Here is a 24839-nt window from a genome sequence, read left to right on the forward strand (position 1 = left end):
AAGAAGCAACATATAGCTTTTTCGAATTCTTGAAGCACTTTTTATGTGAGTGTGAGTGTATTTTTCTGTCATAGTGGAATTACTTTAATTTATATTGCTTTTATATAATTCATAAACTTTGTAAGCTCTGCAAAAAAAAGTATTTTTACTTCTTTTTCTTTTACAAGCAACAAATCTTGTTAAAATTATTTTCGAAGATTTTTAAGTAACAATGAAATTATCATTCTCACTTTGTACACGAAATAGTTTTAGTCTTATTACTATGAACCATTTGATTGTGATAAATATTTTAGCTCAATTTACTTTATAGCCGGACTTGAGCATGATTATTTGATGGGTTTTTAAATTCTTCAAAAAAAAAATTTTATTTTCCTAAATACAGTGCAATATTTTTGCTGAAAATGTTATTTTATTCATCGCTAATTGAAATACAATACTAAGAAATAATTTTACTTTTCTAGCATATAATTACAATAAATCATATATTTTAATGTTCATTGTAAAGTATTTAAAATTAAATGTTTTATCTGAAAATTTTGTAATTTTTTTTTTTATTATTGTTTTTCTTTAAAATTGTAATACATTGTTTTTGATGAAAAAAAATTCATTATGTATTGTGTTATAAGTAGCAATAAAAGAAACTTTATTTCAGCATAAATAATACATTGAATCATTGAATTTTAGCAGAAAATTATATTACCAAAAATTTGAAAAATTATAGGCACCCAAGTCTATTTATAGTACATCTATTAACATTTCAATAAAAAAATTAAATAACGCATCATCTCAAAGATACATTACGAAAACGTATTATCTCAAAATGTATTTTAAAATCCATAATCACAAAAATACACAATATTTTAAAAGCATATCAGCTCGGAAAAAATTTTGAGAAACGTGTCATTACAAATTATTCCCCATTACATACGTTTTCAAAAAATTTTTGACGTTTTACATTTTTCAATACATTTTTGAGATGTTAAAATGTTTTATAATACTTTTTTGAGGTACTACATTTTTACGGCGCATTTTGGAAATAATACATCCTTCAACTCAGGTACCAATTAAAAAACTTTATTGCTTAGAATTGACATATGTGTTGAGTGACGTTAAGTAAGTAATGTTGAATGAAGCAAACAAAAAAGCCTTTGTCTAGTGACAACAGGTCTATTGAGGAAGTATCAGAAACGAAGTCATAGAATTTGGCATGACTATTATATTAATACAATAAAAAATAAGGAAACAATACGAGAGTAGCTCGAGACGAGGGTTTTTGTATAGGACCATCACTCGCGTACACGTGGATACACATACATATATATGTGAGCAGCAGCACTTTAACCGAAGCTCTCTCGTGAGAGTTGTTGCTGTCGTTGCTGTCTGGACAACTACACGACACGAAGGCTTATGGCTATCCCTCTGGAGCATCACGAGCTCTCCTCGACGTCGTCGTCTTGGTTCGCTGACACCGTCTTTCGGCCTTAATTCTCCTCTCTTCTCGCTTAGCTTTGCTTCCTCGGCTCTTCCTCTTCTTCTTCTGGGCAGTGAGACCGACCGAGGTGATGATAATGATGATGCCTCGGTGGATGGGCATAGTATAATATATTACAAGGAAAGAGACAAAGAGAAGATCACGACGTTACATGGGTGTACTGTGTGGCAGGTATATTTTTTCACTCGTTTGTGCACACGTGTGTGATGGACGCTAGTTGAGAAAAGCTGCTCTGCTGTACGGCTTTAATAATGAAGGATGACTGCAATTTTTATGTTCAATTTTTTTTTTTTTTTTTTCTATTGGTCCTTTTTTTCATTTTTTGACGAGGGTAAGGACAAACTTGTACGAAATTAGGAGCTAAAAGTAGTTTTCGATATTAATTGTACAAAGTTATTTTCTCTCAACACAATCTACCTCGTTAGAAAAATATAATTAATTTCATTTGTAATTATTAAAAATTAATAATCAATAATTAGTGAATAATTTGCAACTGATGATTAATAATTAATTAAAACCCGAGATCGTGGTATGCGCTTTGATCTTCGAAATAATGGTAATTATATTGACACGAACAGATCGGTGTCCTAAAGAAATCTTGGACCGAAAATGCACATTATAAATTGAGCAAATCCCCTTTGTACGCGAATATAATATTAAACACATTTGAAGATACGGCGCAGATACCATTCTTTGTGCTTATCTCAAAGTGCAACGCATCTACCAGGAAACATCCCTTTTAGATTCGCGTCCGTGTACACTGCACTTACGGTGTCGGCTTTTTGTGCGAAGGCTTCGCAAGGAAGAGTACCACATACTTGTACTTGCAACCAGCGAAAGCAAGAATAAGAGAAGGAAAAAAAAGAAAATGCGATGCTCATCTCTCGCCACCGCAGCGTTGTCATCACTACAATAAATATTTAAAGTCTTGCTTTCTACATTTTCTGTTGTAGCGTTAATTTAACGTAGTAATCATATTAATACAATACCCAGCTCTCCGAGTTTTTTTTTTTTTTTATAAATAAATGCCGTTATTAGACCGTACACTTTTATGCGGGTAAACAAGCGATAATTTTATCTAGCGATAGAGCTCGGTTTCTCTGCTAAGGGGTAGTATGCAACCATAGCAAATAACATTAGAATCACTCGGAATTTTAAGAGCCCGCCATCATACACGTGCATAAACGCGCTGTTTTAGGTGTGATAAACTTGCTTGTTTTACGGCTTCGAACTGGAACGGAATCATTAACGCGCGCGGCGCTCCAATTTTTTACCCCCGCGTTATTTATGCAGTTATCTCGAGACATACTTGATGCACGTATATAGACTAGACGGGAGAATCATTCGAGGAATTCTATGGTCGTTATGCGCTGATAACAACCATTTTTAAACGTCCGAAGAAAAAAGGTAAATACACTCGAGGATACATGTATACACGGATGCAAGAATTGAGTTCAACGACTTGTGTGAGGATACGTACGTACTACGCGAGAGGGTAGGGTATTATCGTAAATAGAGTGAAATGACGTATTTTATTTGACGATGATGATAATTAGTTTTTGTTGTTTTTTTTTTGGTTTTGTTTTTTAGACAGAGAACCGATGGTAATAATAAGACAAGTTGGCCAGTAAGACGTGTTTTCTAATGTATACACGACCAGAGAGTGAAAAATCTTGGGAAAATTACTGTCTCTGCAAAAGGGTAAATTAACATATTTTATCACGCAGAAACACACGCTGTGCGCGAGCGTGCGCGTAAAGAGGCATTTTGCGAACTTTCACTCCAACCTCTCGTCGATCGCGTTCAAGTTTCGTTTTTGTTGCAACGGAGTAAAAGTGGAGCGGTGGTGCAAACGCATCAATAAAAATTTAGAAAACTATAAAAAAAAAAAAAAAAAAAACTACAACAATAAGACGAGAACAATCCTTTATGTATCCGTCGACTAGCGTATATATGTCTATACGTGCAGCGAAAGCTGGCCAAAGTATACTTGGGCTGTACGTGTAAAGCAAACACAAACCAACTGATGAATCACATCAACTCTATTTTACAACGAGAATCTCGTAAGTAGCAAACGTCAGCTGGTATACACAGAGCATTTGTCTATTGATATAAATAGAAGCGGGAGTGGATAGCATGTATTATAGTCCAGTTCGTTATCTGGAATTTGTTGGAAAAAATATTTGCGATCTAATAAACAAATTTCGTAAACTGTTTATTTTACCCTGGAAACGTTGTTTTTTAGGATCTTTGGAATACAAAAAAAGATCTCTTGCAACTTTTCACTGAAGTTGGTACTTTCCGAGATATTAATTACTGAAGTTCGAAAAAATTTGAAAATGGCTGTTGTCAACCATGAAAAACCAACAATTTCGATACTACCAAAGTTCTCAAATGTTCCAAAAATATCCTTTAACATATTCCCAAAGCGTTTAATGCTACAACTTGATTGTAACCCCTTGTTATTCGACTCTATTTTTTGTGCTCTCTAAAGCCACCAAAAAAACCTATGTATTGTGAACGAGAGCCGTGTATGCACTGAGAGAAAAATATAATAAAAATTAATGTGCTGGAATGGTAATCTGGTGGCATTCCGCCGTCTAGGGACTTTTTACTTTGGCCAACCTAATTTTTACCATTCCGGACAGTAATTTCTCTTGTACAAACAGTAAAAATTACTGTTCCAAACACTAAAAATTATTGTTCCAATAGTAAAAAGTCTTTATTACCATTCTAGCACAGTAATTTTTATATTTTTCTCTCTGTGTATTATACATACCTCCCGTTCACGTATGGACGCACTTTTTCGTAGCAAACACGAGTACTCACTTGCAACTTGGCGAGAGGAATGATGTCGCAGTCCGTGGGCCGATGCCAGACCGTCTTTTGCGAGGTCGCGTTGTAGTAGTAGAAGCGGGACGTGCTCTGGTCGAACAGTTCCCACCACTGATTGTTGTCCGTCTTTTTTCTGCAAGAATAAACGCATTATGACGACAATATCAATTAATAATCCTTCAGGCGTTTCCCTAAACGATATTTACGATGGCAAAATCACGCTAACCGTGTGACCTTCATACACGCGTATTAGGAGACAATGTAATATTCATAATTCCGAGGTGATCTATAAAAACAGCGTAGAGCGCGTGGTTGTAATTGTATTCAATACTCATTTGCATTTTAATCCTCGTTTAATACGCTTTTTAACGAGGCAAGGATGCAATTATTCTCATGCGACTGGCACTCGCTGTTACACGTATATCCACATTAATTAAATGTATATATGAGCTATTTCTGATGGAATTACACACTTTTAGGAGACCTGTTTATCATAGTACAGGAGAAACAAAATTTTCAGAAAATTCAATTAAATATGAAACAATATGTTTTTGATTTGCGAACGATGAAAATTGAAGTGTATTTTCCAATCGACTGCACGTCCGAGTAGTAAATTAGCACACCCTGACTTACATGTCATTTATTTTCCTCTGGATGAGGAACAAAAGTAAAAAGAAATCAATACCTCTGGCAACAAGGTCAAACTTATATAATCGCGCTTATTACGTTCACGTGAAAAAAGGAGGTTGAATTTTAAGCAAAAAAAAAAAAAAAAAAAAAGAAATCACCCTGACAAACGTATTTGCCGCATTAACGGTCAACCGATCGCTGCACCAATTTTTAAGAAACCAGCGCTACTTCCCACTATTCTGTAAATTTCCAAAGTGAGAAGGATAAAAAAGCCCGCCTATACGGAACAGCTCAGCTGCATTTTTGCCTCAATTTACCCCCCAAGCCAAATTTATTTTTGTCTTCCTCCATAACACCAAAGCAACGATTAGAAATATGCGCAAACTTAATCCACCACGTGCCCATAGTCACATGTAAGCACCTACAGGTAATTTGCAAACTCGCTCGTTTTCCCCGTAGCACGTATATATACCAAAACCTATTTATACACGCGAGGCATCGGAATATCGAACAAGGAAACAACGTGCGCACTCGTGCGCTTCATAAACGACTGCTAAGGGAGGTAATCGAGGGGCGACAACTTTCTCTAATCTAAATAAACCTACAGCTGCGCACGAGGAACTTACACTTGCGTCACACACGTCGAGAATACAGTCTTTCCTTTGGATAAGTATAAGCGCCTCTGTACGGATACGAGGTATACGTGCATAATTTTACACATAACGTATATATATATATACCGTAGATTGCGCGAGCTGTATATGTATATACATACGTTGGTTGGATTAGCATTTGCTCGGCAAATCGATTACTGGGGATGGTGTGTACGTAACACCACCAAAGGCACACAAGTCACATTTCACCGCAAAAATGGCCCAAACAGCTTACGTGTCCCCCATCAGAGGTTCACACGATTCAGAAACGTATACGTAAGTATATCATGGGTCCCGATTGGATGGGCACTTCTTGCGTTTAAAATTTGCATTGACTGATACTTGCGAAGGTTCGCTTCTTTTGTCTTTATGTGTACACACACACATGTGCTAAAGGATCTCGTTTTCCCATGCAATACGCTGTGGATAAGCGTACACTTTAAGCGAGGATGTACGGGGTAATTCCTATACACGAGCATCATCGCTCACTGCAATAATTTCCATCGTCGTCGTGAACGGAGAAAATTGCCGCGGACCTCTCTCCTTCGTAGTTATAAGACACGGCCGTGATCTGTATTTTACCGAGAAGCCATGAGAGAACCAAGAAAGCACACCGACGTGCAGCTGTGGTATATTGATACGATGGCTTGTGCAATTGATCCGCTCTGAAGAGGTATATTAGGTGCCACGCGTGTGTACGTGTATACACGTGGAGAAAGCAGCTGATTGAAGTGTAATAAAAATGGCACGTGCGAGCGATACAGGTGAACGCGTTTTTTTTAAAGGTTGGACATTTTGATGATGATTTCGGGAATCGAAAATATTGATACTGTACTGTACTTGTACGCGTCACTCAATGGATTCTCATTCATCGTCGCTGGATCGTTAAATTGGGAAAGCTAATATTGTAAAATATTCACGCACTGGTATATTATTGTTATAGAGTACACGTTCTTGATTTCGACTCCGGCTGTTTCTCTTTTCTGTACGCGTGGCCTTGAGTCATCAATTTCAAATTCCATTGTTTTACATTGCCTCGTGGCAAATGTCTGTGATCCGTAATTTTTTGGTCGACTCAAACTAAAGTCAGTGGAATTACCAGATTTTCCACGGATATTCGTGGAAACCGAGCCGGTGATGATCGCGTACGTTGTGATATGCCATCGTTTGCCAAAAGGTGCTCTATTGCCATGTTAAATGGCTGTTGATTGGATTTATTTGGGCATCGCATGATTTCTGAAAAATTAAGCAGCCGTACCCATTAAATCACCAATAGCAACTTCTACTTGGTCCACTCTCTGCTGGCAGTATAGCTCATGTGCTTCCACTCTAGATGTTAATTCTCACATAGGGCTTTAACAATACTCGATATTAGTCTTGATATCGTCTTGTCTTGTCTTGAAAATCAAGACGATACCAAGACAAGATTAAAGTTGACGATATCAAGACAAGATCAATACCTCACATGTCGAGACTTCTTGTCTTGACGAGACTTTCTGTACAAGATCTTGAGTCTTGGTCTTGAAAAGATTTTTTAAATCTTCATTTCTCAAATGAATCGTAAAAGTCTGGGAGACGGAAATAATATTAAATAGTGAAAATATATAATCGGCATAAAATACAAAAAACAAACAAATATAGTACGATGTTTATTTATGCGACTAGATAAATTATTATCCACACTACAAGGTACATTGTATCGGTATCACATAAATATAATCGAGAAGAACGGAAAAGTACATATAAAGTCAAAATGCAAATTAGATGATAGGAATATAATTTTTAATCATAGTATTTTTAATAAATTTTATTTTTTTAAATCTTATAGTATATATTCTATCGTAGAACAGTGAAAAAATAATATTTTAAAAATTAACTTTGCATATAGCTTGTCTCGAATCAGAATGCATCCACCTATTAATACATATAAGTGCTCTTATAGCGTCGTCTTTAAGGCTGCATCTAGTTTTTGTAACTACAGCTGATCCTTCCGAAAAAACTCTTTCTGAAGGCACTGAAGTGGCCATAATGCTAAGAATATCCCTAGCCATTCGAGATAAAATAGGATATACCCCACTCTGAGTTTTCCACCATTGCAATATATCTGTATCCCTGACAGCCCTAGGTGAATGTAAATAATGATTTATTTCATCATCCCATTGACTAGAATACTTTGGTTTTTCATATAGAGCATCAAGATTGATGCAATCCTCAGGAACATTACAGCTGTCATCTAATACATCGTTATTTTTTTCTTTATTAAACTTATTATAATAATCATTTCTGTAGATATTTTTAAACTTAAGCATAGTTTGTTTTTTCATTTCACTTCCCCATTTTGAATAATCGAAAGTGATTTCTTTATGACGAGGATCCAGCACTAGCGCAACGCAATATATCCAATTGCACTTTTGATAATGTTTAATAATTTTGTTTCGTCCAGCTTGATAAGCTAATAATAATTTTTCATCTACTGAGCTTCTTTCTTGTTTTTCATCTAAATTTTTAACAACACACTCGATCTTATCTAAGAGCATATTTAAAGCTATAACAGCTTTGGGTAAGATTACGAATTTTTCTCCGGATATTGCTTCTGTGATCTGTTTAAAAGGTCTTAGAAATCTTAAAATCTGATCAATAATGCTCCACTCACTACTATTTAATGAAAATACATTTAACTCAGTGGATTTTAGATAAGTATCACATAGCATGATTAATGCGGGCTTCAATTTACATGCAACTTCAAGCATATCGCTGGTGCTATTCCACCTAGTTCTTACATCTAGCGTAGGTTTTATAAACTCAATACTTGTAGCATCACAGCATACTTTTAATTTTTTTTCGAGACTCTCTCCATGTCTGATTTTAATAAATAATTTTCTTATCTTATAAATTACGGAACCCAACTCATCTTCACATCTTTCGTCGCTTTCGCTATCAAAACTATTTTCGAAACCATCAATTACAACATCATCATTATCATGAAAGTTAACATTCAATAATTTTAGAATATCTTGTACTCCAAGATTCAAAATATGGGCAAAACATTTAAAATGTTGATTTTCTGTGTCAAAATTAAGCTGATTGTGTTTCATTAAAACACCAAGTTCACGAATAAATGAAGTATTTGCAGAAGCGTTATCCAACGTAATACCTTGAATTTTGTTTGAAATATCAAAACTTTGAAGAGATTTAAAAAAAATATTAGCAATGTCAAAACCACAATGCTTTCCTTGAGATGGTATTATATCTAGTGCATTCGAAATAAACTGCCACTCATCGTTGATAAAATGGATTGTAATTGCATAATACGACGATCCATTCGATGCAGTCCAAGCATCAATAGTGAAAGAAAACCTTGAAGAGTTATTAAGTAACAACTTTTTTAAATTTGCTTGCATCTGTTCGAATTGCGAAATAACTTTTGATCTTAGGCTATTTTTTTTGGGAGTGAACTTCGATTCAATTGCATGAAAATACTGTTGTGTCACATCGTCGTCAAAAAAATTAAGCGGTAGGTTCTTGTAAGCAATCCAACAGGTCGTAAGGCGATCTTGTTCATTTTCTGAGATCTTGTTCTGAAAAAATTATTATTTCATAAATAAAAATCGAGATAAAAATATAACGATTTCATTGCAAAAAATTAAGGATAGCGAAATTTCGTATTTGGTCAAATTACACAACGTGAACATTAAATCGCATTTAGATAAGCAAAAACATAATAATAACTATTAGAATCCAATAAAATTAAAACTTCGCGTCGAGTACACGTAACCCATAAGACGAAAAGTCTGTGCGTCAAAGCATGGCCTACAGACTACAATCACACGTCTGTAGATAGAGTTTTATTTTTTTTTATATAATACTGCTATATATACGTCCGGTTCCTAAGAAGGGCAACTATACTCTGGGCTCTGGGCACTGAGCAGTTGGAATAGAGAAACGATAGGGGATGGGAGGCCTTGCTTATATTACAGGGAGAGAAAGAGCGGGTGATTAAGCAATTTGGCTGGGCAAAAGTCGCCCGTCCCCCTCACGAGGAACAATGCGGGAAATCAAAGCACATGTACAAATTTAGGCTGCGGACACATGGAGCAGGAACGCTTCAGCGTGACGTGCGCGGCACTTGAACCTGCGAGAGCTAGTGATAGGTCCGTGTTGTCGCATTTCCGCGCACCTCTCGCTCGCTCTCATGGGTTCAAACGAGTGGCGCACGCTTCACGCTGCAGCGTTCCTGCTCCATGTGTCCGCAGCCTAACAGTGGTGCTTGCCCGAAAAAGTCGTACCGGCCGGGAATCACGGCCCTCCGCATGCGGCCGCCTGCGTGTCGACCCACGATCGAGTCGACTGAGCCTCCGTGCGCTCTTATAGGAATAAGTATATACTTATAGATACACTTATGCGCGTCACGGCACGCAGCGCTAGGACATATAGGTATAACTGAGGCTTCAATGTGCGACGCGAAAAATAAAATAAACAAAGGCAATACGCTGGGTACAATAGGGCATCAGCCTCAGTGAAAGCGAATCGAATTTTCCCCTTTTTTACATGCACAGAATAAAATCGTTTTTACATTTAAATAAGTTTTACTCACCGTGAAACATGATTCCAACGTTTTTTGTCCGACACATCTAGTGTTGATCTCATTTGTTGCTTTTGGTGGAAACATCGTATCAAACTCTTGTTTATGATGCAATTGCAGATGTTTTTTCAAGCCACTCGTATTACTATTCTTCATTTTAATAGGTTTCTGCACACATTTTTTTGCCTGGCACAATAGACAGATACCTTGTTTTTCTCCATCAGCTTTTTCATATTTAAAATATGAAGAATAACCAACTTTTGGGTTTTGGCCTTGGGTGTTGGTCGAGGAATCATTAGTAACACTTGCGTCTTTTTGACTTGACATTTTAGAAATATTTGAATACCATAAGCACTTAAAAAAAGAGGTTACGATACGTCTCACTTATATCTGCAGCGTAACCCAATTGACTCGGCGTTTCGAGTTTCGAGCAGGTTCCGTCGGTACAGTTAAGTAGGTATCTATAAGTAATGTATAGGTAATGTGAAGTTGAAAGGTTGGGCTTTGTCCTGATTGGCCTACCGAATCGGGCGCAGAATTTTCGTAACGAATTTTGCACATGTATTGAATGGAGTAAGCTTATGATATAATCAAATAAAAATAAAATGCTGAAGTAATCAACAAATTTTTTTACTCTTACAGCCGCTTTAAAGGAAGTAGAAAATTTTTTTTTAATTATTAAGATACTGTTTTATAAATAAGCTAAAACTGTACAATAATTAAATAGAAATATACGAGTTATCGACAAAAGTTACGTGGAAGAAGCCTACCTTGCCCACTTTGTGTTTAAATTCTTTAGAGTGTTCCACTTCGTTTTTAATTTATAAATTTAAAAAAATCCATATGTACCACCCCCAACAGACAGATAAAATGAAGTAAATAAAAATTTAAAACAATTTGCAAATTAAAACTACCTGAGCAATATTAACTTTAAAAAGGTATTTTTTGAAACCAGTTTTTAGAAAAACACCAATATTTTCTCGACAAGACCAAGAGTATCGTCAAGACAAGACGATACTTTTTGACTCAATATTTTTTCAAGACCAATACAAGATTACTTGCAATCGATATTTTTCGAGACCAAGACGATATGCACTCAAATTCTCGTATTGTCTTGGTCTTGTAAAGCCCTATTCTCACAATGACATGGATTTCCAACAATGAGCTAACTCACTGTTATCTTCTGTCAATCAGTCCCAGCACATATTGGCTTCCACGTCGGTCTTCCGTTTTTCCGTACAAATATCTAGTGATTAATGCCAGTACTCATACGTGGCTGAAGGTGGTTGTAGTTGGAATGTAACTCAAAAACTTGCGAACTTTGAAATGTACTCAAAAAAAAACGACTGGGTAAGGCTTGTTTTATCCTGGCCACGCTAAAATTTAAATACACAGTTCAAGAGGCCGTAGATACAAATCATTGCCAAATTATTCACCAACGCTTTCAACTAACAAAATACGGCCTTTTATTTGACCTCAGGAGCAGAACTTTACCGCTAACCGTTTCATGACTACAATAAACTAACTCTTCGATTTTTAGCGCCACGAACTCTCATCGTTCAGCTGACACTTTTTTCCCGTGGGTACGACCAGAGATGTCAATAGGATTCGACAAACGATACGACTCGACTTTAAGTACATTGTTATTTTCATTTATTGACATGCTAGTCCAGCGCCTCTATTTTTCACGCAAATCGAAAGGCAACATTGATCCCTCGATCGAGCTGTAAAACCAACTGGGCGTTAAAAAGCGTGTAACAACGGTGAAGAACCAACATAATATTGCCCGTAATGAAAGTTTGTACGCAGGTATATATACTCAGTAAGTGGCGCGTTAAAAAGGCCCATAAGAGGAGATGGCCCATGGAACGCCGTTCCGTAAATGGATTCGATCGGGCGCCACTGCACTCACGTTCCCGATGCGTGACGTGTACAATATACCCGCATTATATTATGTGCACCTTGTGCGGTAAGAAGAGGAGAAGAAAAAGAGGGAAAGCAACGAGTCACGGCAAAACGTGTAAATGGTGAGTATGTGCAGTGATTTCTTTTGTACTCACACAGGTACGCCAGGAGGCGGGTCCCAGACGCACTCGCCGGTCGTCAGGTTAGCGTACATGTGCTCCTTTGTCTTGGGCTCGATGATCTCCACCCACTCCATTCTGAAAAAGAAAAAAAAAGAACAAATGCGTTAATGTGGTTCTGAGCAACACTCGTAAGGTTAACGTTATTGGGTTGTGAGGACGTTACGTAGATAAAAGAGGGTAAAAAGGAATCAAGGTACATGTATCCAGTTGGCACACGAACGGGTATACATTGCGTTGTGTGTGAAAGGGACAAGATAGAGGAAGAGAAAAAAAAAAAACACTTGCATCCGCCGAACAGATGGGACAGACAGGTAGATTGCCTTGGGAGCGGAGGAGGAAAACAGATGCTGCACGAAGAGAGAGGAAGAGATCTCGATGGATCGGTGCGCTGGATTTTCCACTTTGGCGGTGTTGGTTGTACACGTGTATAGAGGTGACTAATCAAGAGCTTTCTCGCGAATGCGCTCTCTCGCTTTCTTTCATGGAAATTTTAAACGCCGAATTAATCATGGACTAAGACCTCTACAGTGGAGTGGAAAAAAGTGCTGGATGCAAATTTTTTTTTTTCCCCCCCATCGTACGATCGTGATTACCAGGGTAGATTTGAATACCATCGCGACACTATAATAATATGGAATGGCATTGGAATTTTTGTTTCTGAATGTTATATATACGTCTGGAAAGTGAGTACAACATTTAGACTCGATAAAAAGTGAGTTGTCCAATCACATACGTTTCATCCCGTGAAAAAAAAAAACAAGTCTGGCTACGGTCTGTCAAATGTCAGGCTAATGAGAAAACTCCAGACTTTTTCGGTATTAAATTGTCTTCTTTGAATAAAAATTACACATTAAGTCTTGACAAACGTATGATTTAATTGGATATTAATGAGATGGAGATTAAGTACTTATGAATAATGAGTAATTAATCTATTTATAAATTTGAAAAATTTATGATCGTTTACCTAGCATTATAAAACACATATTTTTGGACTACTTAAAAATCTACTTCATTAAGCATATGTGTATCCAAAAAACACATAACAACAACAAAAAATTTGAAGCTTTGGCTTTTTTTTGATTTCTTAAGGTATTGCGCATGTTCATGAGAACCCGTCGATATACTCTTTATTAATCATTCGGTTTTCTGCAGGGATCTTCTTCTTTATACGTAAACAGTAAAATAAATTTCACTTAATGTTTTTATCATGTAATCAAACTCGTATTAATGGTACACTCATACGAGATTAATTTTTTCATTTGCTATATTTTCGTGCATTCTGATCAAGTACGCCATGACAGAAAACAGTTTGACAATCAACCACATAAAACGCGAATAAATATAATTAGCTAAAAATAACCTTCAACGCTTTCATCGTCCACGTGGGTGATAAAAGCCCGCGCTGTGGAAACTCGAACTTGAAACTCGCGTCGGACGGTTATTGACAAAGGGAATCGAGGCCTTGGTCTAATGGCCTGGAAATTGCGCCGATGCACGAGCACTCCAATAAAAAAAAAAAAAAAAAGGGCAGCCACGCACATACACGCGCGTATACGTCATGCGTCACGGCCCAATCAATCTGTTATTCGCCAATGTCAGCCCTCCATGTCAATAGAATTTCATCGGCATTGTGAGCTCCCCCCCACGCGCGAACTCAATTTTCCAATCAGTCGGCCAAGTACAGTTTAGTTTTCGAGAACCTCTTGAAAATCCATACTTGCAACCCAACGCTGACCCAACGAACAATGATCGCTACGCGATGGCGAAGGGTGAAATCAACGAGAAAAGCTCGTCAACCGTGACAATTCTAATGCTCCCTTTTGATTCACCACCAGCTAGCAACAAACCGCGTCTCGAGGAAGAGGAAAGTATAATCCCCACGCACCCTCGGAAGTGATGTAATCCCACTCACTGCAATGCACAGAGGAAAAAAAAAAAAAAAAAAAGACACGTACACACTCACTGCTCTATAGTATCGCTTTTTTGCATCCCCCCCCCCCTGTGCTTGGCAAGTTTCTCCGTTTGGCGGATAAGACGGAGGGCAAGTCTTATATATATGTACCAGAGCTGCCACGCACGTTGCAGTGTATCTCCATGTACGTACGCAACACACGCGGACAAGAGACAGTTGTAGGGACATGAAAAAAGGCGTCTCGTGCAGAGCGAAAGGGGCAAAAATCGCGCTTAGAGTCGGAGGAAAGAGAGATACACTGGCTGTGTATGTATATGTATATGCATGGAAAAGAGAGGCTCGACGAGCTGCACATACAGACAGAGAGAGAAGGCAAGGCATCAGGAGTATAGAGTTTCTAATGCCCGATTGTGCGGGCGGACAATGGCATCACGCGGGCGCTGAGCCGCGGGAGCTGGAAGCACGGAGGAAACGAGGGGTCAGGGGAGGGAGAAAAAGAACGGGGGTTAAAAAAGTGCCGAGCGAACAAGCAACGGGGCCGGAATCAGCGAAATGACTGCGAGTGCAGTGACGATGGGGCATGGGGGGGAAAAGAGCGGTGATGGTGATTACGAAACGGAATCGCCACTTAAACTCTGCGGCATATGCATGACATATAGGCCGAGTAGGTCAGTGTGTTCGCGCGCGTCAATGGATGCATGTGTGGATGGGGGCAGGGGAATTATAAAAGCGCTTGAATCACCGCGTAACGCAAACCGATCGCTGTCGAGGAGATGAGCAGTACAAGAGGAGCGAGATACAATATGTTTGGAGGAATTCACTGTGCAAAGATTTTCTTTTTTTCTTTTTTTTTTTTTTTTTTTCGTCTTATTGTTTGAAAATTTTTGCGTTTATAAGGGCTGATTCTTAACAGTAGATTAATAAGTAGTGGATGGATGTGCGAGGCCTTCTTTTGAGGTAGTTTACATAGTGGCATAGCCAACATTTGACAGCAGAGATTAACCCAACGGAGAAAAGAGTTGCTTTTGAGTATCCCTTTTTTCAATAAGACACAATGAGATGTATTCTAAATTATTGTTTATGTAAATTTAAAAAATAATCACAATAAATTTTCTCCAACTTTTCAATCTGGAATTAGTAATTAACATTTGGCTCCCAACAAGGGAGGCTAAAGGGGTTGTGTATGGGTCTTATTTACACCGGTAATTTTTGAGAGACTATTTCTTGAACCCTTCAGGTATAGGAACAAAAAACATCGCACCTCTTGAAAGGATCCCAAATGGCTTAATAACGTAATAATAAATTTAATTGTATAATAATTTATTAATAATATTATAATAATAATTAGATTGATGATGATAATAACCCTACCATATAATACTGTAAATACAACATACTTAAAAATAAAAAAGTTTTGTGGGAATAATCAAGGAAAAAATATCGTTTCAAATCACGACTATGATAAAATTTAAAAAAAATTAAAACAACTACGATTGAACATAAAAAAAATACTGTCTCAAATCATGGACATTTACACATCATTTTTAACTTTCGATTTTGGAGCTTGTGAAATACTGATCCAAGTACGTTTACTTTATGCTAACATGCACAGCTGTACAATTTACACTGGGTCTTTACCTTATTTTTTCTAAGATAGACAAGTACTTTCTGGGAAATTCGCTCCTATAAAATCAATCGCTGCATGTGTGCAGGGAAGGTCGATGTACCTCCGAATATTCCATAGTAGATTTCAATTTCTGTATGGTAATTTTATTAACTGTCCCATGTTTAAAACTACCACATAAGCCCCAATAATTTAAATTTGTATGCAAGTTTTTTTTTAAATATTCATGCAGAGGGGGCATTGGCACTTCTTTTGCGAAGATATATCCGTCTATTTACACCAAATAGAAAAACTGAATTTCATGTGCATGTATCGGCCAATTCACTATGCCAACTTTGATTGTATACCACGTCATTGTTAAATAACAATTACCAAATATTGTCTTGAATCATATAACTGCTAATTTGATTTCTTAGGAAAATCCATTTCTAGTCTATAGTTCAAATGCCGTATTTTGTGCGCTAATAAATTTTGAAAAGTATCTCAATATCCATTAAACTGAAGTTTGAGATTCTAATTACAGTTTTTCAAATATACTGACTGTTTTTCCACACTTTGTTCCACGTCATGAGTACAAGATGTTCTTAGCAAACATAGAATTTTCATTCGACATTATTAATGATTGAGCTATCGTAATCCGAGTTATATCAAGTTGAAAAGTGTTATCGACACTACTTATTGTTTTGATAAAACCCTAAAATGTGAATCGTATCCACCGTAATAAAGTGAAATATCGCTAATCGACGCGTACACCTGTCAAACTTACGTCAACAGACCTTCTACTTTTCACATGGCAAACAAGGCACGTTCGTTATATAAAGATAACTTTTTCATCACCCTCGTGTAGTTTCACGAAAAATCGTACTTGGCATTAAAAGCATTATGCGCACAAATACTATTTGATGCGCTGCAGGTACAATATATTTTTTTATTGAAAGTACAAGTATTGAACTTAAATCCCTCTAAACCTGATCGCTGTACGACGTATAATACGTCCACACGAATTTTTCAACAAAAAAAATTATCTCGGCTCCCGTGCATGCTAGGACAATTTTTTTTTTTTTTTTAATTTATAAAAAAAATACCAGCTTCAAAGTTGTGCAAACGAGAATCATCAATATTGATTTTTGCAAAAGTTATATAGTTTTATACGTGTGTATAAAACTACTAGTGTTAAACAAATCGCTATAAAATAGGTTCTAATTAACTTTTTTTTAAAATTCAAACGGGATATTAAATTTTTAATAGTTTTTTGAATTTTTGAGACCAGTTGGATCAAAATTAGACGATCACAGCAACTTTGGCGCATTATGCAATTAAGCTTCGAAAAAAATTTTGATCGTTAATAACTCTAAAAGTTAAAAAGCGATCGTTTTGAAATTTGGTGCAGTTATTTATATTAGTAATAGCAACATTTTTTGAGAATTTCAAGCTCCTAGGTATTTTAATTGTTGAGATATTGAATGTTTAAAAAAACGCACTTTTTCAACTTACAACACAATTTGCAGGTTAACAATGGCACTTGGGATATCGCACCAGATTTCATTTTGTAGATAATTAAGTAAGGAACAAAAAACTATATACATGTATAATGCTAAAAATGCACAGGAAAGGAGATATAAGGGAAAATGTAAAAAAAAATCATTTTTTTTTCACAAATTATTAAATTAAAAAATGAAGCACAACTTTTACAAAGTACGGGTAACGATAATTGTATTCTACGGCAAAAAATACATAAGAATCAATCGAAACATTGCTACCGCCCGGAAAATACAGGCAAAAATCTCCGTCGTCTGGTCTATCAGGGCTGTTTTCCCTTGCTTACATTTGTAGCCAGGCATTCTCTAACTGCACCAGGTGGGACTGCCACACAACTCTCAAGAGTTAATGCAGATTGTGCTCTGGCTAGATATGTCTCCTGGTATTGTGGCAAAGACGGCATCGGTTGGAAATAATTTTTTTTTTTTTTATCGCACTCGTCGAGATTCAGGGTAAATGAACACTTAGATCCCTTCGCCCTTAAAGAAGAGTGTCGTCCGTAACCGGGATACTCAGCTGCAAGACTATCATCAGCATACTCTGTACAGCTCGTTGAACTGCCGTAGTAGGACTGCATCACAATCGAGACGCAGTAATTGCAGTTCCGTCGATCTCCGAGGTTAAGCTGCATTTGGCGCGGTTAGTATACTTGGAAGGGTGACCGCTTGGTCACCATTCGGGTCTCGCCGTTTCGCCTGTGCTCTTGATTCTCGCGGCTCTCGATTAACTGTTTCTCTGACGCTTCGTCTACGTGATCATAGGTGTGACTGAGTTGATCCAGATGTTTATATACGTATATAAACATCTGGTCATGACTCAGGTGCACCGATGGCTAATTAACACTATGCTTGTGTAAAAAAATGCCATGTCTGAGCCTACGGACGATGATGAATAAACAAAAAAAAAAAGAAACCCATTTGATATATAAGGCCAATTTTTTCATCTCCATCGTGTAGTTGAAAAATTCTACTGAGTATCAATAGTATCCAAAATGATACGGCTATCTCTACCTACTGCTTTGGCAGCATCTCTCGTTATATTAGTCAGCACTGGTATGTTTTAAAACCTTGTACTTTTAGAGTTAAAATTGAATATTACTAGACACAAACTTAAATAGTGTAACATTTAAAAACTCCGTGAAATAGATCTTTTTATACTCAGATGTCCGAAGACAAGTCTGTTACTTCCTGTTAAAGCATTTGGTTGATCTTTTTTCACTTTATCCACGCATATTTCATCTTTGTTTTTTATTAAATTGTGTGTAACGTAATACACTCAATCAAGTACGAGTAAGGTGTGCTCACGTCCACGTTATAAGATCTTCTCTATTTTAGATAGTTTCCTACGTAACTCGCATGATATTACATCGTATTAAATTCAAATAGGGTCCCCATCGCTAAGAAAATACGGAACAAATATGATTCTGGTATGTTCTCATATTATAATATAATGTTAGTTTTCGAACCTGGTGGTGCATGTCACCAGGGCAAGCACTAGGCCAGACAAACTTCTCGTTCTTGCCCTGATTTCTCACCAGGTGTGAACCCTATTTTTTCTACCGAGGGTACACCTGACCCTCAAAAACTTCCGAAATAGGAAAAATAATAAAATGGTATTTTTAGGCCTTGATAATGACATAACTTTTTTTTACTACGGAGTCTTGTGGATAAGTTTCTCTCTTCCCCTGTGCCTCAGAAAAGTATCCCAACATATTTAAAAGAAGCACTGAGACGCTATGATGATTTTTTTCTTCTTTTTCTTACAGTTGTTGGTTTGGACTCGGAAAATATTATTGGCGGTAACTTAGCGAAGAAAAACGAGATCAAACATCAAATTTCCGTACAATATCTCGACGATCACATTTGTGGAGCCGCACTCATCGCTCCTGATGTAGTGTTGACCGCAGCGCATTGCTTTTACAATGATACAACGAAAACGTATAATGACTTTCCGTACTATGCGGTTGCAGGGACAACAAACGCAGACGATGTCACTTACAGGAGACGTGTGATAAAAGTTAATCTTCACAAAGGATATGGAGAGGATCGAGAAACTGGCAAAGTTCTTAATGACATTGCTCTTTTAACGGTAACAACAAAATGTTTGTAGTCCAAATGAGATATGCGTATACTTACTTTTTCAAAAACTACTAAAAATTACTATGATTGTTTTTTTAAGCTTGATAAAGGATTTGAAGTTGGCAAGGATTTACCCATTGATATAGTATCTTTGCCGAGGAAACCCCACAAATACGTCGGCAAAACTGCTCAAATATCAGGTTTTGGTTGGGACCAAGTGAAACTTATTGGCAACAAAGAGACCGGCACCTCATCGGGAATATTGAAACAAGCAGTTGTTAATATTGTCGACTCGAGCTATTGTTCAGCGGAACGTTTTCCAAGTATGTTAATGTGTGGACAAATGCAACAGAGATCGAAATTTCCGTATGAAGGCGTTTGCCAGGTATGACATTAAAAGAGATTGTTTATTAAACCAATAATATAAATAGAATTAGTGAATTTTAAGAAAAAGTAATTGAAGACTTGTTAATAGTATTACCAAGTAAAAGAGGTCTTTCTCGGGAAGAAAAACGATTCGGTGTATTCAAATTACATTTTTTAAAGTTGGTCTTTGTCATCGATACTTTGTCAACAATTTTGTTAGCAACAAAGTATAAAATAATTGGGAATCTATAAAATTCCAAGTTATTTTAGGCAAAGCATAAGGTACTCTGTATAGTCATTCTATAAATTATTAGATGTTGGTACAGCAAAGTATGAAATAATAAAGAACAATAAGATACTAACATTTAATTACTTCAGCTGAATATAGGTTGCGATAAATTTATTTTCTCTTATATTACAAGCACTCGATTGAATTCATGAATGGTTAACATAATTTATTTATGACATGGTAAACTCTGATGACAATGAGGATATCATTGTTTTTATTATATTTTAATCAATTCACTTTTTCGCCAAACAACGTGATTCACTAGAGCATTTTTTAAGACTTCGGTTGAATTCGATACTCCACGCTGTTGCCATTTCTCTCATCGAAGATTCGACATCTGGAGTTTCATCGATTCCAACTGGATTCTCTTTCCAAACAGTAAATCGTTATAAAACACACCACAGTTTAATTCTTCCGTTACGTGTGCCTAACTCTTTATAAAAACCAACGGCAGTTTTATTATAAAACAACCGCTAGTTTAATTTCACGCATCCCTATCACCCTTGTCTACTTCTTTTGCAATTTTTCACACTTCCATCATACGATCTTAATGTACAAAAATAATTTTGTTTTACCACCAGTTTAAAGTTGAAAATCAATCAAATCTATTTGACTTATAATGATGGTAGATTAAGTATAGGTTTTACTGCAATTTCTTTCTTATGTTAGTGACAAATCTCACACACTATTCAAAAGTATTTGAATCTCTATTCGTGCAATATTTTTGTACTTTCGAACAAATTAGTCTATCATTCGAATCCGTTTGCCATGTGCAGTATGTAGAATAATTCGATCATACAATAATGTTTAATATCTTTATTCATTTCACTTGTAGGACCGATGAATTTGTCATGACTTCGAGGTATAAAATAATATTGACTTATTTCATGGTTCACTGGCCTTAATTAGGCATTCCATAAAACAAATTTGTATACTTTGTTGGTAACATACACGCACTTACATGGAAATAAAATTATTCTAAAGTAAGTAACAAAAATTACAACATGAAGCGGGGTATTAATTAATATTCATAACAATTAATGGATGGATAAAAAATTAATATACCACGAGCGTAAACTATGCACATTCATGAATAAAATAAACGTACTCATTACATAGTGTGGATGTGACGATAGATAAAACCCGGGATATGGACAGTATACTACGGTGACAGAGTTATAACGATTCATGATTTTTTTTTTTTTTTATTAAAAAAATGTTGATGATATGCATTTTTGCAGGGTGACAGCGGTGGTGCCCTCATTTTGAAGAATAAAATAATTGGAATTGTGAGTATATCACCAAAAGGATGTAACGAATCAAAAAAAGCAGCAACATACACCAATGTTTCGGAATTTCTGGATTTTATTAATTCATTTTTAAATGGAAATTCAAAAGATGTGATAGTCAAAGTCAATGGTTATGCTACATCTCGAGTATCATTTCTAAATATGACAATGGCTACGAAATCATCCAAATTATTACTATCGGCAGAAAATATACGACATTTAGATTCAACATATCAAAGAATTTTACTCACTCACGAAAAATTAAAACAGTCAATGAGTGAGTTGAAAAAAAAATTTGATGCGGCAGTAAAAAAAAGTAAGGGTAAAACAGACTTCAAAATGTACACTGAAGCGTCTGAAACCAAAAATAAAGAAAACAAAGCTACTGTAAAGTTAATAAATGAAACAATTGACAAGCTAGAGGCTGAACAGGAAAAATTTAAGAAATTGTTGAAAACAGAAAAAGTTTTTCTCTGCGTGAAGGAAAAAAAATGTTTCTTTGACTAGTAAGTAATGCGAAAAATCTCACTCCTCACTGAAAGCAGCGTACCACAGCTGTCAAAATGATGTACATAAGGATTTTATTTTACTTCTTGTCTCAAAAGATTAAATATACTCAAGAATGACATATACCGAACATTAATTTTTACAGTGTAAAGATAATCAATAAACATTTTTTTTTTTTTCGTAAAGTTCCTTCAGGTTTTGGTGGTAGTATTTAAAATCAAGTGAAACTGTCGAAGCATTATAACAATAACAACAAAAATAATAACAATAATATTAAGTTTACATTGTATAACACGATGATAATAAAATTATTTAAAAAAAAATATTTATTGAAATTTTTAGATCCCTATTTTGTCAGTGTGATGACAGACGGTAAAAGTTGTTAACTTCTTAAAATTTAAATTTTTGAAAAATTTAAATAAACTACAAGGTAAGAAAAAAAACTCTTACATTGTATTCACATCTACACAGGACTATATGAAGCACAACTCCTCTTTAAAACTATGTAGGTCGACAATCCCATCCATCCTGTAATAGCACAAGAGAAGTACAACACAGCAGCGGGCAACCGATCAATCCACCGCCTTAACCCACTTCATACCCGTATAAAATGAGCAATTCAAAAAGGAAAGAGGGACAATGTGTACTATAGTGGCAGCAACAACAACAACAGGCTCAACTGTATGTATAATACAATGCAAGGAGAGAAGAGCGAGAGAGTAGGTATAAGATAAGCCTTTGCCAAAAAAAGAAACGGAGCGCCATTTATATCGACTCTAGCGCGGCAACTACTCTCTCCTCCCTCACTCGCGTGCAGGAGAAAACGCGTTTTATTGCCGCTACATTGCGCATATACATATGTATACATATACGATGGGCACGCTGTTCTATGTATGTACTCCTAAATCAAGATCAGTGAGAGTAAGAACTGAGATAAATTAAGAGTACAATAAAAAGGAACGAGCGAAACACGTTTATTTTTTTTTTTTTTTTATGTTTGCGCGAAAGAGGATTAGCGTTTTCTTTTGCGTGCACGCGTCTTTTCTCTTTCAATGTGAATCACAAAGCTTCGATAGTAGTACGTGATGCGTGAGTTTAAAAAAAAAAAAAAAACCACTCGATTGTTGGTATTTTCATGTTTATGAGTACGTATAGTCTGTAAAACTTGCGAGGGCTTGCTCGTTAACCAAAATTAGGACCACATTGAGTTTGAGTGAAAAGAGAAGATGAGTTTAATAATTGTTTAATAATTGTGGTATATACTATTACTTTGGATTTTTTTCTTGCTTAAAAATAAAAGGTTACATTTGACTGAAAAATATTGGTTGATCAATCAGCCTCATGCATTTAGTTATTTACTTTTTTTTTTTTTTTTTTTTCTAATAAATTTATTTTATGGAGCGTTGGATTTTTTTCTTGATCTTAAAAAGACGTGGCACGTGGGGAAAAAGGCTATATTTTATACAATTATTTTTCTGTTTTACTAAGTTGTTTATATTTTCTTTTTTTCTTTTTTTTTTTAAGTATAGAAGCTGATCGTAAAATATAGCATTGATTTTAATGCCAATAGTTCGCAAAAAAGCGTATTGCATTTACCAATATCTACTGACTGTATTGACTAGACAGAACCTGGGTCCAAGAAGAAAGAAAATCTCTCGTTTCCTTTATTTGTTTATCAGCCTATTTAGAAGTAAATATTTGAACAAGAGTACGCAGAACCAGTGTTTAATCAGTGGACCCGCTTGTTTATCCACTGTATACTCTTTTTTGCTCTTCAGCACTCGGACATGAGCTCAACGAAGTATAAAATCACCAGTCCAGAAATAACCCCCTTTGTATACCTCGTGCACATGTGTACGTCTATCTTTTATTGTATGGAACGATGTATATGTATGCGTCTAAATAATAGTTTTCTAATAAAAAACCATACATTATTTTTATTACCTGTACCTACGCTTTTTAAAATTTTATTGTAGTCAAAGATCATTACATATGAATAATTAAATTTATATAACGTATAGGTTTATTTTTTAAATCATTAATAAAAGCAAGTTTATAGAAACGTAAATTACGTATAGAAAATCTATTTTCTACATAAACTTATACATAGAAAAATCGAAAATGTATCAATTTTTGTAGAAAATTTCGTACGTTATAAAAAAAAATTGTATGGAATTTGTTGTTGTTGTTGTTGTACTTACTCTACGAAATGAAAAAAAAGAATGTTTAAAAAAAGTCTCTCTTAATGACTATTTAAAATAATAAAAAATATGTGTGAAAAAAAAAAAAGAAAAAAGATAATAAAAATAGAAATACGTGCCCAAGCCTGCAGTGGACTAGTTTTTTTTCTCTCCCTGTTAGAGCCACAAACATGTATTAAAAACCAAAAAGTAGTAAAATGACAATAACTGGAATATTGAAGAAGTATATATTAAAGTATAATTTTAGTGACTTTTTCTGTCTCGACCAACCTCCTTTTTTCTCTCCCTCGTTGCCACATACGCCAGTACACCTCTAGCTCACGTTCGTTTGAAGGAAGTGCAGAGAATAGACAGAGAGGGAGAGAGAAAATGTAAGAAAGAAGATAGAAAGAGACGAGGCCAAAAAATATATGTGTAAAGAGTGAGGACACAGGAGGCAGGCAGGGATAGCAGAGACGGAAATGATTCATCGACGAACTTGCCAGTGAACTGAAAATCCTCGGCATCTATGTACAGTTTGATGTGCCCCACAGCAGTAGCTCCCTCCCCTCTTTTTTACGCTGGCGGGAAGCCAAAAATGGACTACTCGAGGTTTTTTCGTCCTTTATCAGACATAAGTCGAACTGTCGATGATTTTGTACGTGCAATGGTGGACGAGCGATATTATAAGAGAAGCTAATGGGATTTTTCTAACGTAGTATATTTACAGTAGCTACAAGAACGTATACACTTTTTGCGTATTTTTTAAGTGTTTG

The 24839-nt window shown here is 35.9% G+C and overlaps 1 protein-coding gene across 5 annotated transcripts in view; it reads right to left on the reverse strand.

Annotated features, from left to right (window-relative positions):
• Positions 1-24839, reverse strand: part of RhoGAP93B (MyTH4 and RhoGAP_KIAA1688 domain-containing protein RhoGAP93B) — a 95502-nt gene that overhangs the window by 18014 nt on the left and 52649 nt on the right. For all 5 annotated transcript variants that reach the window (XM_023389343.2, XM_023389342.2, XM_023389340.2 and 2 more), the window contains exons 2-3: positions 12253-12354; positions 4322-4460 (exon numbers count right to left, since the gene is read on the reverse strand). In XM_023389343.2, the coding sequence (XP_023245111.2) occupies positions 4322-4460; positions 12253-12354 (241 nt within the window). The remainder of the gene's footprint in view (positions 1-4321; positions 4461-12252; positions 12355-24839) is intronic.

Source organism: Copidosoma floridanum, unplaced genomic scaffold (genome assembly GCF_036245765.1).
Source record: "Copidosoma floridanum isolate Cflo_tuat_1 unplaced genomic scaffold, Cflo_Japanese_pri ptg000020l, whole genome shotgun sequence".
NCBI classification, from domain to species: domain Eukaryota; kingdom Metazoa; phylum Arthropoda; class Insecta; order Hymenoptera; family Encyrtidae; genus Copidosoma; species Copidosoma floridanum.